We start from the raw sequence: 18,162 nt of genomic DNA on the forward strand, positions 1-18,162 counted from the left end.
TTTACAGTCATGAATCACACCGAGAGAAAAAGTACACTAAACCACTCCTCACAGAAACAGGCTCTCAGCTGAAGCTGAGGGGGTAGCTAGCTGTTATTTTCTGACTAAAACCAGTCAAACCACATTTTGTTATTCAAGGTTGTACACTCACACCTGTTCAAAGCAGTTAAAACTGGTTTGTATCACTGACTGGTAACCAACTTACAATTTTACTTAAAAAAAAAAAAAAATGCTTTGTCCCAATTAATTTGCACAGCACTGAACGTCAGCTGGCAGTATCCCCTGCTTTGATGAGGGATCCAGCAGTGAGCCCCCATCAAAGCCGGGACATGTCAGCTGTTTTGAGCAGCTGACATTTTGTGCCTGCAATAGGTGCAAGTGGAATCTCAATCCACTTGTGCCTATTAATTAGTGAAATGCCACTGTCAATCTCTGACAGCGTCATTTAAATGGCGCTTCCGACCGCCGGGCCGGAAATACGCACACCACTGTCCCCCGTCACGTGATTGGGGGTCATCGGTGCGTCGGCAAAACAACCAGAGGTCTCCTTTGAGACCTCTATGGTTGTTGATGCCGGATTGCTGTGAGCGACACCCTGTGGTCGGCGCTCATAACAATGCTGTCATTCTGCTACATAGAGGCGATCTGAGTATCGCCTCTATGTAGCAGAGCCGATCAAGCTATGGCAGCTTCTAGTCTCCCATGGAGGCTATTGAAGCATGCCAAAAGTGAAAAGTTTAACCCCCCCCCCCCCTTTTGCCCCATTCAAAATTAAACAAAAATAAAAACAAACATAGACATATTTGGTATCGCCACGTTCAGAATTGCTCGATCTATCAATTAAAAAAAAATTAACCAGATCGCTAAACGGCGTAGCGAGAAAAAAATCGAAATGCCAGAATTAAGTTTTTTGGTCGCCGCGATATTGCATTAAAATGCAATAACCGGCAATCAAAAGATTGTATCTGCACCAACATGGTATCATTAAAAATGTCAGCTCGGCATGCAAAAAATATCCTCTCACCCATCCCGAGATCATGAAAAATGGAGACCCTATGGGTCTCGGGAAAATGGCGCTATTTTTTTTTTTTTTAACTTTGGAATTTTTTTTACCACTTAAATAAAAAAGAACCTAGACATGTTTGGTGTCTATGAACTCGTAATGACCTGGAGAATCATAATGGCAAGTCAGTTTTAGCATTTAGTGAACCTAGTAAAAAAGCAAAACAAAAAACTATTGTGGAATTGTACTTTGTTTGCAATTTCCCCGCACTTGGAATTTTTTTCTCGTTTTCCAGTTCACAATATGTTAAAGCCAATGGTATCATTCAAAAGTACAACTCGTCCTGCAAAAAAAATCCCTCACATGGCCATATTGACCGAAAAATAAAAAACTTATGGCTCTGAGAGAAAGAGGAGCAAAAAACGACAACGTAATACCTCCGTCACGAAGATGTTAAGATGGGGTAATTTGATTACTCTTTAGCTGTCCTAAATAAGTTAAAAATTAACCCTAGTATGTGTGACGTCACAAATCTACACTTTTACGTAACGGGGGCCTTTTATCAGATCAAAGGTTTATCCTGTATATGATTTTTTGAATTGCAGCAGCCCTTATGTCATCACATGTACTGATTTTGTTATACTATATGTTGGGTGCACTACAAGGTCTTTGCGCAAACGTATATCTGAACATCTTTATGATGCTCAAAATCCCACAACTCAGTCTCCCAGGGGCATCACAAATTTTGTTTTTAATTGCCACAGGGGTGATGTTAGTTCATGTAAAGTCCACACACTTGAAAAAATACCACAATTGAAATGTGGTGGGGACAGATCCAGGACCCTTCGCATGAAAGATACTAGAGTTCCTTTGGGCATGAATAAAATGACCAACTTGCTATACTTTTACTGACTTATTCTATAGTATAATGGGTTTTCTTATGTGGGATTGTCTGGGGGGAGGGAGAGGGGGAGACGGTAAGAGAGGTTTATTCATTTCCTTCCACTCCCTTGTTTATTTTAGGGCTACTTTGAGTATGGGAACACTCTGAACTATGATGAAGAACCAGTCGGTTTGAAACATGAGTTTCCCAGGTTACTTGCCTTTTTTTCTAAACTAATGGATTTATACCATAATTTTAACCATGTTATATATTAAAGATTTTTCTTTTTAAATTTTTAAACAATGGATCTGTTGCCAGATACCTTTCCTACAGCCCCCCCGGGGCAACATGCAGACATGGTCTGCAGTCAGGTGATCGGAATTCGCGACACCATACATGTAAGGCAGTTTGTGGAACGCACTTCGTGAACAGGATAAAGTGATTCTGATTAACCCATATAAAGTTTGGTTGTTCTAGTAGGATTTTACTGACCTTCTCGTAGTTGCATTTTGCAACAAAAGCCATGGTCCATTAATTACTTATAATACAGCAGAGGGATCTCGTTATTGGTAGTTATCAGTAAGGGAAGGCTACTAAAACATTTCCAAGACCCCAAATATATTACCTAGAATGGAGTGTCCTTCACAAATTGATAAAAATACAAAGAAAACTGGTCCGGGAGGCAGTCAAGAGGGCTACAGTTAAACTAATATTATTAGCTGCAGGAATTTGTGGTAAGTACTGGTTCTGTACTGCAGGTGACAACAATTTCCCATATTCTTCATGTGTTGCTTTTTGACATTAGGTAGGTTTTGACATGTAGAAAATAGTTTTATGGCCTGATGAAAGCAGTTAAACTTTTTGGCCTTGATGCCAAAAGGCGTGATTGTTGCAATAGCCAGAAAGGAGATCATACCCAAAGTGAAGCATGATGGAGGCAGCATTATGCTGTATGGCTGTTTTTCAGCAACTGTACTATGAATAGTTCCAAATACTAGTCAGTTTGACAACAAAACAATTGGGCCTCTAGTAAAAATGCTGAAAATGAAGACTTTCAGCACAACGGCAACCCTAATCATGCTTCCAAATCAACAAATGAAAGGCTTCAGCAGAATAAGTTTTGGAATGGCCCAGCCAGAGTTCAGACCAATTGAAAATTTGTGGATTGACCGTTTCCTTGCAATCTGACATACTTAAAGCGCTGCTTCAAAGAAGCGTTGGCAAAGATATCAATTTTAGATGTGCGATGTTTGATAGACTGCTGTCATAAATTAAAATGGTACTTCAACACAGGTAGCTGTTAAAGGCTGTATGTATTTATTCACATTATTTTTTTTTTTCCACAAAAAGATTTGTTTTCAACTAAAGTGTACAGATTATGGGTGATGTGTCGAAAAAGCGCTTCCTGGCTTTTTAACAGGAGTGTGTAAACCTTTTTTTTTTTTTTTAATCCACCGTATATGTATTATAAAGTTGCATATAGCAAGAAGATAATTCTGACTTGGCTTTGTATTTTTCTTTTAATTCCAATGTCCTGATTAGGTCACTTGTGTGCATGGAGTGAGGATGAGTGCAGAAGTTTTGAGCAAGGGTTTCGTGTCTATGGTAAAAACTTCCATCTTATTCAGGCCAACAAGGTAAGATTCTTCTCAATGTGTGTATGTACGGGAGTACTTCTGAATAAGAATCATGTAATTTTGCCTTATTCACATTTGTTCGCCAAGGTCCGTACACGGTCAGTGGGGGAGTGTGTACAATACTACTACACCTGGAAGAAGTCTGAACGCTTTGAGCACTTTACACACAGCCGCATGGGAAGAAGGCGGCCACTGATGAACATTGCATCAGTGTGAGTTGTTGGTGTTGGCGGCTAAATTTGTTGATAGTCTGGCAAACAGAAAATAATGTGGTTTATCTCCTCTGCCATAGAGAATATGACTGTGATATGCAAAATATGGATTGTCCATTTGGATTGCGGGGATCTGCATATAGAAAAGAAAGTATTGGTAAGACTGGTTCATTTGTATACTGATTGCTTGTACGTTGTAGCACCTCATCTGCATCCTGCTTTTATTGTTATATAATTCTTAATTTCCCTTTGAGTTCCTTCAGTTACTTTAGTGGTTTTATACATATTTTAAAGTACAATTATTTTCTGTATCTTTTTAAAGGGTTAGCCAATGCAGCAATCGATAAGAAACCACTTACTAACATACATTGATTTTCATAAACTTTACCTGTTTTTTACATTTTTTTTTGGTCTATCAATGAGTAGAGGGAGAGAAGGTTTTATCTTGGAGATGATCAAACAACCATTTTATGGGGATCTTAAAGTCCATGAAGACTACACCTTGAAGATATGGAAACATGCTGGGGCAAATTTGTGTTTTCTTCCCTTTTTAAGGCTCTCTAGCTTCCGTGCAAAAAATGTTATCCTTTGAAAGCATATAAAGTTACAGTACCCCATAGACCACAATCAAAGTGCCCTCATCTACACTGATATAACTACCAAGCTCCCGTTAGTTGAAGCGGGAGATGTTGAGGGCATGAACTAACATTTTAGCAGATTCAGGGTTGAGGAAAGAATAGATTCTGGAAATGTATTTAAGTTGGAGTTGGCAAGAGCTTTGGGTGTGCGGTTTGAAGGATGAGGCAAAGTCAAGGGTTACTCCTAGGCAGTCAACTTCTGGTACTGCAGAGGACGTGGGGTTGTTCATTGTGATAGATCGGGTAGGGGGGTTAGGTAAGATGGGAGAAAGATGATGAGTTCAGTTTTGTCCACATTGAGTTTTAGGAAGTGAGAGGAACCTATGAACTCTTGTCTGCGCTGATGCTGTTTATAAATGCGGATGCTACATACACACTGTATGTAACACAAGCCATTGTATGTTGGACACATGTATATGCACATACAGTATATCACAAAAGTGAGTACGCTTCTCACACTTTTGTAAATGTTTTATTACATCTTTTCATGGGTCAACACTGAAGATATGACACTTTGATACAATGTACAGTAGTCAGTGTACATCTTGTACAGCAGTATCAATTTGGTGTGCCCTCAACACATAGACATTAATGTCTAAACCTCTGGCAACAATATATATATTGAGATATATAGTGTGTATCTATACTGTGGGTAAAATAAGTCTGTAGAGGTCTGTAACTTTTTCGTATGCACACTTCAACTGTGAGAGACAGAATCTAAAAATTAAAACCACCAAGAACTCTGGCTCTTAGATCTATTTGTTTTTCTTTAAGAAGCCCTCCTATTCTGCACTCATTACCTGTATTAATAGCACCTGTTTGAACTCGTTACCTGTATAAAAGTCACTTGTCCACACACTCAATCAATCGCTCACCAACCTCTCCACCAAGACCAAAGAGCTGTCTAAGGACACTAGGAACAAAATTGCAGACCTGCACAAGGGTTGGATGGGCTACAAGACAATAGGCGAGCAGCTTGGTGAGAAGGAAACAACTTTTGCTGGCGCAATTATTAGAAAATGGAAGAAACACAAGATGCCTGTCAATCTTCCTCAGTCTGGGGCTCCATGCAAGATCTCGCCTCATGGGCTAAGGGTGTTTGAGAAAGGTCAGGACTTGGCCCAGAACTACACAGGAGGACCTGGTCATTGACTTGAAGAGAGCTGAGACCACAGTCTCAAACATTACCATTAGTAATACGCTATGCCGTCATGGATTAAAATTCTGCAGGAAATGCAAGATCCCCTTGCTCATGTCAGCATATGTCCAGGCCTGTTTGAACTTCACCAGTAACCAGCTGGATGATCAAGAGAAGGCATGGGAGAAAGTCATGTGATCAAATGAGTCCAAAATAGAATGTTTTGGTATCAACTCCACTAGTATTTGGAGGAAGGATGAGTACGACCCAAGAATAAACATCTCAACCATGATGCATTGTGTGGAAAACTCCATACTTTGGCGGTGCCTTTCTGCAAATGAACAAAAATTCTACACAGTATTGAAGGGAGGATGGATGGGGACATGTGTCTCAAGATTTTGGCCAACAACCTCCTTCCCTCATTAAAGATGGGTCGTGGCTGGGTCTTCCAGCATGATAATGACTTAAAACACACAGCCAGGGCAACTAAGGAGTGGCTCCATAAGAAGCATCCGGAATCTCTGAGTGGATATAAGGCAGCCGACGCCCTGTAGGGTTGCTGGTGATTTCTCTGCTCTGAGCTCTGGCCTCCAGTTCAGTTCCGGTCTTCTAAAGCTAAGTTTTTGCTCTGTTATTGTTCCTTGAGATTTTGTCTGATTTGCTTAGTTTTGTGTTCAGCCAGCCCCGGCTGGGGCTTGGCTGAATTTCCATTTTTGTCCCTGATCGGTTAATTCTCTTTTGCTCTGTCTTCAGAATATATTGGAGTGCTGATATAGGGATTTTGAAGTCTAGTGACTTCAGGGCCGTTTTTCCTATCAGACTTGTTGGGACATTTTTGGTAGGGTTTTTGCGGATTGCAGCCAGCATCTTTTCTGTCCTTTCCTATCTAGTTAGTTGGGCCCCATCGTTTGCTCTGCCTGTCTTTCTGTCTGTGTTTTCATCTGTTTTCACCGTCAATACATGTTGGGGGCTGTCTATTGCTTTGGGGTCTGCTCTGGGGCAGTTTAGATTTCCCCTTTCTTTAGGCTTATTTAGTTCTCCGGCTGTGACGAGGTGTCTAGGACCACCGTAGGAACACTCCACGGCTACTGTTAGTTGTTGTGAATAGGATCAGGGGTCTGCAATCCGCTAGCTACCAACCTCTCCGGTTTTCTGGACTTAGCTTGTATTTTTGTTTTTTCCTCCTCCGGTGACTCATTCATAACAGGATACACTTCACTAGACCTGGACACAGCTTGGCAGATCTAAAAGTCCTAATATTGAAAGGTCATTTTATTAGTGACAGAGAGAGAAAAATCTGGGAGATCATATTTATAAATGTTTCAATCTCTAACCATAGGACTCAATTTGACACCTGGATTCATGACTCATTACATGGACACAGTACACACCTCCACAAGAAGGTCTTCAGATCTCTAATAGAACACTTGGACCTCATCTGCATTTGTAACAAAAACATTAATTTAATTTCCTTGGCCTGTCTCTAGCAAGCATCACCTCATGTCCTGTTGTAATTCCTATTTAAATGTTGCCGTCTCTTCTCAGTAATTCACTTGTTATGTAGCCTTGATGAAGGGGACTTCTGAGCCCTGAAAGCTTGCAAATATAATTTCTCTGGTTAGCCAATAAAGGTATCACTCCTTGTTGAATACCTTTCTCATTTTTTGGGGACCTAAGTATTTACATCGATGTAAAAATCATACAATGTGCTTTTCAGTTTTTTCTTTTTAGATTCTGTCTCTCACAGGTGAAGGGTACTTACGATAAAAATTACAGACCTCTCCATTCTTTGTAGGTGGGAAAACTTGCAAAATTGGCAGTGTATCAAATACTTATTTTCCCCACTGAATGTGTGTAATATACAGAGCACATACACATATATATATATATGTGTATGTGCTCTGTATATTACACAGATTCAATGGGGGAAAAAAGTATTTGATAAACTGCTGATTTTGCAAGTTATCCCACCTACAAAGAATGGAGAGGTCTGTAATTTTCATCGTAGGTACATGTCACCTGTGAGAGACAGAATCTAAAAATAAAAAATAGAAATCACATTGTATGATTTTTAAATAATTGCATTACATAAGTGTTGAATAAAATGGGTTTTAGAAACTGGAGACTCATAATTAGCAAAACATCCCAGGTGTGAGTATAACCTAGGAAAAAGGGTACCCCAAAAGAATCGAATAATTTTAAAAATTTACTTTTTGTTGTTAATGTAGTAAAAAATCAACTATTAAAAATTCTGATTTTTTTTTTTTCATTCTTGTTGCGCCGTTTACTGGTCGGATTAATTTACTTTATATTTTGATCTGGTTTTTACAATCATAGCGATACCAAATATATGAGGATTTCTTTTATTTTTTTAACCTCTTCGCGACCGCCCACAGTAGATAAACGTTGGCGCTTGCTGGGCTTTGTGCAGCGCCGACGTTTATCTACTGTCGGCGGTTTTGTGCCCCCCCGGGACCCCCTCATACCTTATAACGCGGGGATCCCGGTGCACAATGCACGCTGGGACCCCCGACGTCATCGAGACCTGATTGGTTCAGGTCCTGATGACGTCGCGTCACAGCAGCCAATGAGAGAGCTCGCTGGGAAAGCTGCTTGTTTCCCGGCGATCTCCCTCATTATAACGCGACTTCTCCTCTGAGCTCATGCTGACAGATGAGCAGAGGTGAAGCAGCGTTACAGTGTGACTAGATCGCTGCCTGGCACAGCTGATCGCTGCCTGGCACAGCTGTGTCAGGCAGCGATCTTGTCACACAGTAACGCTGCTTCACCTCTGCTCATCTGTCAGTGTGAGATCAGAGGAGAAGTGGCGTTACTATGTGCCGGGCAGCGATCTTGTCACATAGTAACGCTGCTTCTCCTCTGATCATCTGCCAGTGTGAGATCAGAGGAGAAGTGGCGTTACTATGAGTCAAAAATACAAAAAATAAAAAACACAAAAATAAAAAAAAAAGTAAAGAAAAAAAAAGCAGGTAGGCAGGCTAGAGGCTAGGTCTAGGGTTAGGTCTAGGGTTAGGTCTAGGGTTAGGTCTAGGGTTAGGTCTAGGGTTAGGTCTAGGGTTAGGTCTAGGGTTAGGGTTAGGGGTGTGTTGGGGTTAGGGTTGGGATTCGAATTGGGGGTTTCCACTGTTTAGGTACATCAGGGGCTCTGTAAATGCAATATGACGCCCGCAGACCATTCCATCAAAGTCTGCATTCCAGAACGTCATTACTTCCCTTCCGAGCCCCACCGTGTGCCCAAACAGTGGTTCCCCCCCACATGTGGGGTACCAGCGTACTCAGGACAAATTGGACAACAACTCTTAGGGTCCAATTTCTCCTGTTACCCTTGTGAAAATAAAAATTGGGAGCTAAAAGATCATTTTTGTGGAAACAAAATGATTTTTTTATTTTCACGGCTCTACATTATAAACTTTAGTGAAACACTTGGGGGTTCAAAGTGCTCACCACACATCTAGATAAGTTCCTTGGGGGGGTCTAGTTTCCAAAAAGGGGTCACTTGTGGAGGATTTCCACTGTTTAGGCACATCAGGGGCTCTGCAAACGCGACATGACGCCCGCAGACCAATCCATCAAAGTCTGCATTCCAAAACGTCACTACTTCCCTTCCGAGCCCCACCGTGTGCCCAAACAGTAGTTTTCTTCCACATATGGGGTACCAGTGTACTCAGGACAAATTGGACAACAACTTTTGGGGTCCAATTTCTCCTGTTACTCTTGTGAATATAAAAAATTGGATGCTAAAAGATCATGTTTGTGGAACAAAAATGATTTTTTATTTTCATGGCTCTACGTTATAAACTTCTGTGAAGCACTTGGGGGTTCAAAGTGCTCACGACACATCTAGATAAGTTCTTTAAGGGGTCTAGTTTCCAAAATGGGGTCACTTGTGGGGGTTTCCACTGTTTAGGCACATTAGGGGCTCTCCAAATGCGACATGGCGTCCTATCTCAATTCCAGCCAATTCTGCATTGAAAAAGTCAAACGGCACTCCTTCCTTTCTGAGCTCTGCCGTGTGCTCAAACAGTGGTTTAGCCCCACATACGGGGTATCGGCGTATTTGGGAGAAATTGCACAAAAAATTTTGTGGTTCATTTTCTGTTTTTACACTTGTGAAAATAAAAAAAATGGTTCTGAAGTAAAATGTTTGTGAAAAAAAGTTAAATGTTTATTTTTTCCTTCCACATTCCATTCATTCATGTATATAAAGTGCTGTCAGTGAGAGAAACAAAATAGGAATCTTGTCGGTATGATACCTTTTAATGGCTAACAAATAATAGCAAGCAAGCTTTCGGGACTGCTTATGTCCCTTCATCAGGCTGATATGACAAAATATTTGAAGAAACCTTATTTATATACAGTTTAAAGCACAACATTTCAATAAACAAACAATGAGATTGAAGAGAGAATCCTTAATTAGGTAAGATCAGATAGGTAGTGTGAAAAGTTCTGAAGATCAAAGGGCTACTTGGAATAGATAGCTCAGATATGGTAATGGGTCATAAAACCTTGAGTCCTGTGTGAATAGAATCAAAGATAGTAATGAATTTATGCTCCCACACTCTCCGATGTGTCTGCGATTTAAAATTGCCTTTTAAAATGACAACTTTCATATTGCCTATGTTGTGTCCTGGACCACAGAAATGTTTAGCCACAGGTAAATGGTTTTTTTTGTCTGTAATTGTATGACGATGAGACCTCATCCTTGCTCTCAGTCTCTGTCCTGTTTCTCCAACATACAGGCCACCCACAGGACATATATTGCATAGAATTAAATACACCACATTGGAAGAGGAACATGTGAATGTCCCTGGGATCTTATAGTCCTGCTGTGTGTTGGGAATTTGGATTTTGTCTTTGGTCTCTATATGAATGCAGGTTTTGCATCTTCTCCCATTGCAAGGATATGTTCCTCTTGGTGAATCAGAGGGCATTGAACTTCGGATAATGATGTTTCTTAGATTGGGAGGTTGCCTGTAACATAGCAAGGGGGGGTCTTTGAATAGTGTTTTTAACCGGTCATCCTTGTGTAGGATATGGTGAAGTTTCTTAGCCATTTTTCTGAGTATTTCAAGCTGTGGGTTGTAGGTCACTACCAGAGGTACACGATGATTTTCCTCTTTTTTTCTGTATTGAAGTACTTGACTTCTAGGGATCCTTGTGGCCCTAACGATCTGATCATCAATGGAGGTGGGATGGTAACCTTGATTTAAAAATGACATTTTAAGCTGGGTTAGGTGTTCATCCCTGTCCTTGGGACTGGAACAGATACGGTTATATCTGAGGGCCTGGCTGTAGACAATGGATTTCTTAATGTGTTTAGGATGGAAGCTGTCCCATTTGAGGTATGTGGGACGGTCAATTGGTTTCCGATATACTGATGTTTGGAATGAACCATTTTGGATATTTATGGTGGTGTCTAGGAAGTTGATTTTTGTTTTTGAATGGTCTAATGTCAAGTTTATGGTTGGATGAAATTTGTTGAATTTGTCATGGAAATTTAGAAGTTCTTGTTCAGGCTCAGTCCAGATTATTAATATGTCATCAATGTAACGGAAATAGGCAAAGGGTTTGATGGAGCAGGATGCTAAAAAGTCATTTTCCAGTTTAGCCATGAAGAGATTAGCATACTGGGGTGCCATTTTACTTCCCATAGCGGTGCCGGTGCGTTGTAGGTAGAGCTCCTCACCGAAAGAGAAAAAGTTGTGTGTGAGGATGAATCTGGTAAGTGCTATTACAGACTTGGAGGGGATCCCATTGGCCTCAAGAAACATTTGGCAGGCCGCTAGTCCATCTTCGTGTGGGATGTTGGAATATAAGGATTCGACGTCCATGGTGGCTAAGATGGTGCTGTCGGGGAGGGGACCTATCGTGGATAGCTTATTAAGCAGGTCTGTAGTGTCCTGTATATAGCTGTCTGTCTTCCTTACCAGCGGCTTGAGGATGTTTTCAATCCACCCTGAGAATTTTTCAGTTAGTGTTCCCACCCCTGAGATGATTGGCCTCCCTGGGTTGCCTGGCTTATGAATCTTGGGAAGCATATAGAAAGTTCCCATCCTTGGATTCTCGGGTATTAAGTCCAGAAGGTTTATGGGGTCTGTACATAGACCTTTGATGACTCTTTTCAACTCCCTCAGATATTTTGGAGTTGGGTCATCATCCAGTTTGGTGTAGTACTGTATATCCATCAGTTGTCTGTGAGCCTCTTTGATGTAGTCAGTTGTATTAAGGAGAACTATGGCACCACCTTTATCCGCAGGCTTAATTGTGATCTCCCTGTTGTTCTTAAGGCCGTGAATCGCCATTTTCTCCTGCAAACTTATATTAGATATTTCCTTTGCTTTTTTTATCCAATATCGTGGACTGCATCGAATGTCTAAATGAGTTAATATATTGGTCCAAAATGGTGTTGCGGCCAGAGGGAGGTGTCCAGTCAGAGTTTTTCTTATTCTCTAGTTTGACTTGAGTTTGGCTGCCCAGAAGCCCCAAGTCCTCTTTGACAGAGAAGAACTCCTTCAGTCTAAGTCTCCTGAAGTATTGTTCCATGTCACTACAAAGTTCTGTTTTGTCTAGAGGTTTTGCAGGACAGAATGTGAGACCTCTAGTCAAACTAGAGAGTAAGAAAAACTCTGACTGGACACCTCCCTCTGGCCGCAACACCATTTTGGACCAATATATTGACTCATTTAGACATTTGATGCAGTCCACGATATTGGATAAAAAAGCAAAGGAAACATCTAATATAAGTTTGCAGGAGAAAATGGCGATTCACGGCCTTAAGAACAACAGGGAGATCACAATTAAGCCTGCGGATAAAGGTGGTGCCATAGTTCTCCTTAATACAACTGACTACATCAAAGAGGCTCACAGACAACTGATGGATATACAGTACTACACCAAACTGGATGATGACCCAACTCCAAAATATCTGAGGGAGTTGAAAAGAGTCATCAAAGGTCTATGTACAGACCCCATAAACCTTCTGGACTTAATACCCGAGAATCCAAGGATGGGAACTTTCTATATGCTTCCCAAGATTCATAAGCCAGGCAACCCAGGGAGGCCAATCATCTCAGGGGTGGGAACACTAACTGAAAAATTCTCAGGGTGGATTGAAAACATCCTCAAGCCGCTGGTAAGGAAGACAGCCAGCTATATACAGGACACTACAGACCTGCTTAATAAGCTATCCACGATAGGTCCCCTCCCCGACAGCACCATCTTAGCCACCATGGACGTCGAATCCTTATATTCCAACATCCCACACGAATATGGACTAGCGGCCTGCCAAATGTTTCTTGAGGCCAATGGGATCCCCTCCAAGTCTGTAATAGCACTTACCAGATTCATCCTCACACACAACTTTTTCTCTTTCGGTGAGGAGCTCTACCTACAACGCACCGGCACCGCTATGGGAAGTAAAATGGCACCCCAGTATGCTAATCTCTTCATGGCTAAACTGGAAAATGACTTTTTAGCATCCTGCTCCATCAAACCCTTTGCCTATTTCCGTTACATTGATGACATATTAATAATCTGGACTGAGCCTGAACAAGAACTTCTAAATTTCCATGACAAATTCAACAAATTTCATCCAACCATAAACTTGACATTAGACCATTCAAAAACAAAAATCAACTTCCTAGACACCACCATAAATATCCAAAATGGTTCATTCCAAACATCAGTATATCGGAAACCAATTGACCGTCCCACATACCTCAAATGGGACAGCTTCCATCCTAAACACATTAAGAAATCCATTGTCTACAGCCAGGCCCTCAGATATAACCGTATCTGTTCCAGTCCCAAGGACAGGGATGAACACCTAACCCAGCTTAAAATGTCATTTTTAAATCAAGGTTACCATCCCACCTCCATTGATGATCAGATCGTTAGGGCCACAAGGATCCCTAGAAGTCAAGTACTTCAATACAGGAAAAAAAGAGGAAAATCATCGTGTACCTCTGGTAGTGACCTACAACCCACAGCTTGAAATACTCAGAAAAATGGCTAAGAAACTTCACCATATCCTACACAAGGATGACCGGTTAAAAACACTATTCAAAGACCCCCCCTTGCTATGTTACAGGCAACCTCCCAATCTAAGAAACATCATTATCCGAAGTTCAATGCCCTCTGATTCACCAAGAGGAACATATCCTTGCAATGGGAGAAGATGCAAAACCTGCATTCATATAGAGACCAAAGACAAAATCCAAATTCCCAACACACAGCAGGACTATAAGATCCCAGGGACATTCACATGTTCCTCTTCCAATGTGGTGTATTTAATTCTATGCAATATATGTCCTGTGGGTGGCCTGTATGTTGGAGAAACAGGACAGAGACTGAGAGCAAGGATGAGGTCTCATCGTCATACAATTACAGACAAAAAAAACCATTTACCTGTGGCTAAACATTTCTGTGGTCCAGGACACAACATAGGCAATATGAAAGTTGTCATTTTAAAAGGCAATTTTAAATCGCAGACACATCGGAGAGTGTGGGAGCATAAATTCATTACTATCTTTGATTCTATTCACACAGGACTCAAGGTTTTATGACCCATTACCATATCTGAGCTATCTACTCCAAGTAGCCCTTTGATCTTCAGAACTTTTCACACTACCTATCTGATCTTACCTAATTAAGGATTCTCTCTTCAAGCTCATTGTTTGTTTATTGAAATGTTGTGCTTTAAACTGTATATAAATAAGGTTTCTTCAAATATTTTGTCATATCAGCCTGATGAAGGGACATAAGCAGTCCCGAAAGCTTGCTTTGTAACAACATTCACTATTATTTGTTAGCCATTAAAAGGTATCATACCGACAAGATTCCTATTTTGTTTCTCTCACTGACAGCACTTTATATATATATTTTTTTTCTACTGGCTAACACGGTACCAAACCACTTTTTTCCGTTTTATTCATTCATGTGAAACACCTGAAGGGTTAATAAACTTCTTGAATGTGGTTTTGAGTACATTGAGAGGTGCAGTTTTTAGAATGGTGTCACTTTTGGGTATTTTCTGTCATATTGACCTCCCAAACTCACTTCAAATGTGAGGTGGTCCCTAAAAAAAACGGTGGTGTAAATTTTGTTGTAAAAATGAGAAATCGCTGGTCAACTTTTAACCCTTATAACTTCCTAAAAAAAAAAAAATTATGTTTCCAAAATTGTGCAGATGTAAAGTAGACATGTGGGAAATGTTATTTATTAACTATTTTGTGCAATATCACTCTCTGATTTAAGGGCATAAAAATTAAAAGTTTGAAAATTGCAAAATTTTCAAAATTTTTGCCAAATTTTGATTTTTTTAACATATAAGCGCAGTTCATATCTAAGAAATTTTACCACTATCCTGAAGTACAATATGTCATGAGAAAACAATGTCAGAATCAGCAGGATCCGTTGAAGCGTTCTAGAGTTATGGCCTCATAAAGTGACACTGGTCAGAATTGAAAAAATTGGCCTGGTCACGAAGGCAAAAACAGGCTCAGGCGCGAAAGGGTTAAGGCTATGTGCACACGCTGCGGATTCTGCTGCGGATCCGCTGCGTATTTGGCCTCTGCGGATCTGCAGCAGTTCTGCAGACAGTGTACAGTACAATGTAAGTCTATGGGATTTACAATCCGCAGTGCACATGCTGCGGATTTTCAACTGCGGAATAGCTGCGGTTTTGAATCCGCAGAAAGAAATGACATGTCAATTCTTTCTGCGGATTCCGCTTCGGTTTGCCATCTATTCCATTATCCAGGTGTGAAACCGCTGGCCAATCCGCAGGTAAAACCGCAGGTCATTTTACCTGCGAATCCGCAGATACAAATCCGCGGATGAATCCACAGCATGTGCGCATAGCCTAATGCTATTATTTATGTAGCTCCTGCTGTAGAGGTTTTGTGTCCCCATGGGTGTGGAAGCCCTGGGCAATTGCCCAGCCCCCCCCCATAATGCCAGCCCTGAAAGCAGGCCCATATACAGTGATATACCACAAAGTTCCCAATTAGTGCCTGACACTACTTATAGAGTGCAGCCCCAAAATAGAATGTGCACTGAACATTGCAGTGTATTGCCCATTTCTACGCTCCAACTATATAGTATACGTGCCTTTTCTGGCCTGCAGTCTCATCCTCTTGTCCTCCGTGAGATGACCAAGTACAACGTGACTCTGATGCTGCCATCTGCTGGATGATGTATTTTCTTAAACTGCAGCCCTGCTTATTGTTGGAGATAGGAGAGCCTGGGACTACAGAGTAATAACATCTTTTCATTTCCCTAATGCCTGGTGCACCCAGGACTATTTTTCTGTAGAATGTGTTTTCTCTTTAGATAGTATGGTGGTGTGTCTTGCTGTATTATCAGCTGTCACAATGACTTCTTTTCTTTGTCTCCATATATACAGTCAGCTCTAAGCAGAATTCTTCCAAGAACACTGACTGCTCCTGTGATGGAGACCAGTTTGCTTGTAGTCTACATTCCCATACTTCTTCCAACCAGGAGGATCCCAAAGAGTTTCCTTCAATCAATAGTGAAAATATCAATCTTGATCTCTGCCCTCCTGAAATGCCTTTATTGCCTGATGTCAGGAAGCAAGACCATTCTTTGGAAACCTTTAATATGGCTGACTTATCTGTTCCTGGCTTTATGTCAAGACCATCTATTTTTTGTACCAATCCTCTCGCCCCCTGATTTTACACCTATGAATATAGGTAAGGATAAATCTGTCTTGGACCATTCGATATGTCCACTGCTGTGTCACCAGTACCTTGTGGTCCTATCAGCTGATTTTCATAATCTCAGGAAGACATACCTACCAGTACCAGATATTTTGGAGGATTTACTCTTTGAAGTATTGAGTTGGTGACGTGCAGGAACTAGCTATGTACAGTATGCTCTTTTTATTTAATTGTATTTTTTGTATGGATTTGCAATTGACCTTTTAAATTGCACATGAATTCTGATTATACATAACTGGTTGCTTGCACAATCTGCCTATGTACTGTACTATATATTTTTTTTCCTTGACGCTTTCCACTGTAGTAGATATTTTTCATAAGGTCAGAGTGCTTCTTGGTGGTCAGTGTATCAACTTTATCAATGATGAATTTTTGACAATGTTGCCAAGATACCTAGATGGTATATAGTTATGCATTTGTTTTCTGTTATGCTTGTAGATTAATTCTGTACCTGATTTGGTTAGTCTAATTATTTTGTTTAGTTTTTTTTTTTCTTACGGCTACTGCCATTTTGTCACGTCAGCCATTTTTGCATACTTGAGTCCATGGGCTGCAATAACTGCACTGTATGAGCTCAGCCCTTGCTGATGTAGGAAATGAATACCTGTGAAAGATAAAGCCATTTTTTACTTTAGGTTGAGCAGAATTTTCCTGGCTTACATGCAGATTGAGCAGTTCTGCTTATCAATCCCATTCTGTATAACTTCTCAACGTCAACTAATTGAATATTATTTTTTTCTGTAGCTTTTTTTTATTTTAATCTACACTGTTAAAGGAGATTTTACTAACAAGTTTATTTTTTTTTCTCCAACTCTCACCTAACCTTTTCAAAACTTTAACAAGCCTGCCTACTGTAATATCCATTTTGGGTTACACTGCTTCCTTCTTCCACTTTTCCTTACACTTACAGAATCAGTAATTCTTTTTATTTGGTCAGTCTGAAATGGTCATTGGTAGCAGAGGTTGTCTTGTGACCCAGTACTGAGATGAACTACACTACCCATGCCCATTCTGCTCTGCTGTGAAAGCAGGGCAAAAAAATTCAACATGCATGACCACTGTGTGCTGGAACTGCATCCTTGCATTGCAAATCGAAAGCGAGCAAACTGTGCATGCTCAAATTGTTAAGGACTACACCAGGCCAATCCTCTGGCTACCTAAGTGAAAACTGTAGTAGGATTTTGGGCACTTAGAGCAAGTTTTCTTGTGGACCCTGCAATTTGATTAATTTGTGTAATTTCATATATTGAGTTTTGTTATACAATGTTTAATAAGTGATTTTTGTGAATGGGATTAACACTATAAGATTAAAAATCAAACAGTACTTTCAAGTCACTTCTCAGAATAAGTTGTCCTGTGTCAGTATGAGGAATAACACCATATATCTGGCCATTATAATAATTGTATTCTGCGCTCTTGTCAGTTTTCCTCTTTACAGACACTCTCTCAATTCGTAATCCTTTCTGAGCTTGTTGGAAGAGACTAGCTGCAGTGATCTCTGGGATGATTGTTTATTCTTTATTCCTTATTTAGTACAGAGGAAAGAAGTAGCAGCATGTAGGAAATTACTCAGCTGTACTGATTAGTGTAAATGTAAATCTAGCAATGAGGTGAGGTAAAAGACTTGACAAAGCTCAGCACGATCTTTGTGTTTGCCTTAAAGCATCATTTCTTAATGATACCCTTTCAAACAGATATTTGAAGGACCTTGGCAGAGAGGTTGTTCCAAATATGTGTTGAGAACGAATCACACCTTCCGTAGATGTAGGTCTGCGCAAATCCTCCTTTCTCTTCTTTCGCACTCATACAGACTTGATTTTGAGATCAGGGCTTTGTAGGGTCCATATCATCGCTTCCAAGACATGTTCTTTATGCTGAAGACATTACTTAA

General features: G+C 40.5%; 1 protein-coding gene across 1 annotated transcript in view; it reads left to right on the forward strand.

Moving 5' to 3' along the window:
• Window positions 1-17,606, forward strand: part of LOC141098497 (uncharacterized) — a 295,534-nt gene extending 277,928 nt beyond the window's left edge. The window contains exons 12-15 of the mRNA XM_073586333.1: window positions 3,429-3,523; window positions 3,611-3,735; window positions 3,816-3,892; window positions 15,938-17,606. Coding sequence (XP_073442434.1) covers window positions 3,429-3,523; window positions 3,611-3,735; window positions 3,816-3,892; window positions 15,938-16,224 — 584 coding nt within the window. The 3' untranslated portion in view covers window positions 16,225-17,606. The remainder of the gene's footprint in view (window positions 1-3,428; window positions 3,524-3,610; window positions 3,736-3,815; window positions 3,893-15,937) is intronic.
• Window positions 17,607-18,162: the final 556 nt, after the last annotated feature.

Source organism: Dendrobates tinctorius, unplaced genomic scaffold, assembly GCF_039654945.1.
Source record: "Dendrobates tinctorius isolate UK_male_01 unplaced genomic scaffold, ASM3965494v1 ptg000092l, whole genome shotgun sequence".
NCBI classification, from domain to species: Eukaryota; Metazoa; Chordata; class Amphibia; order Anura; family Dendrobatidae; genus Dendrobates; species Dendrobates tinctorius.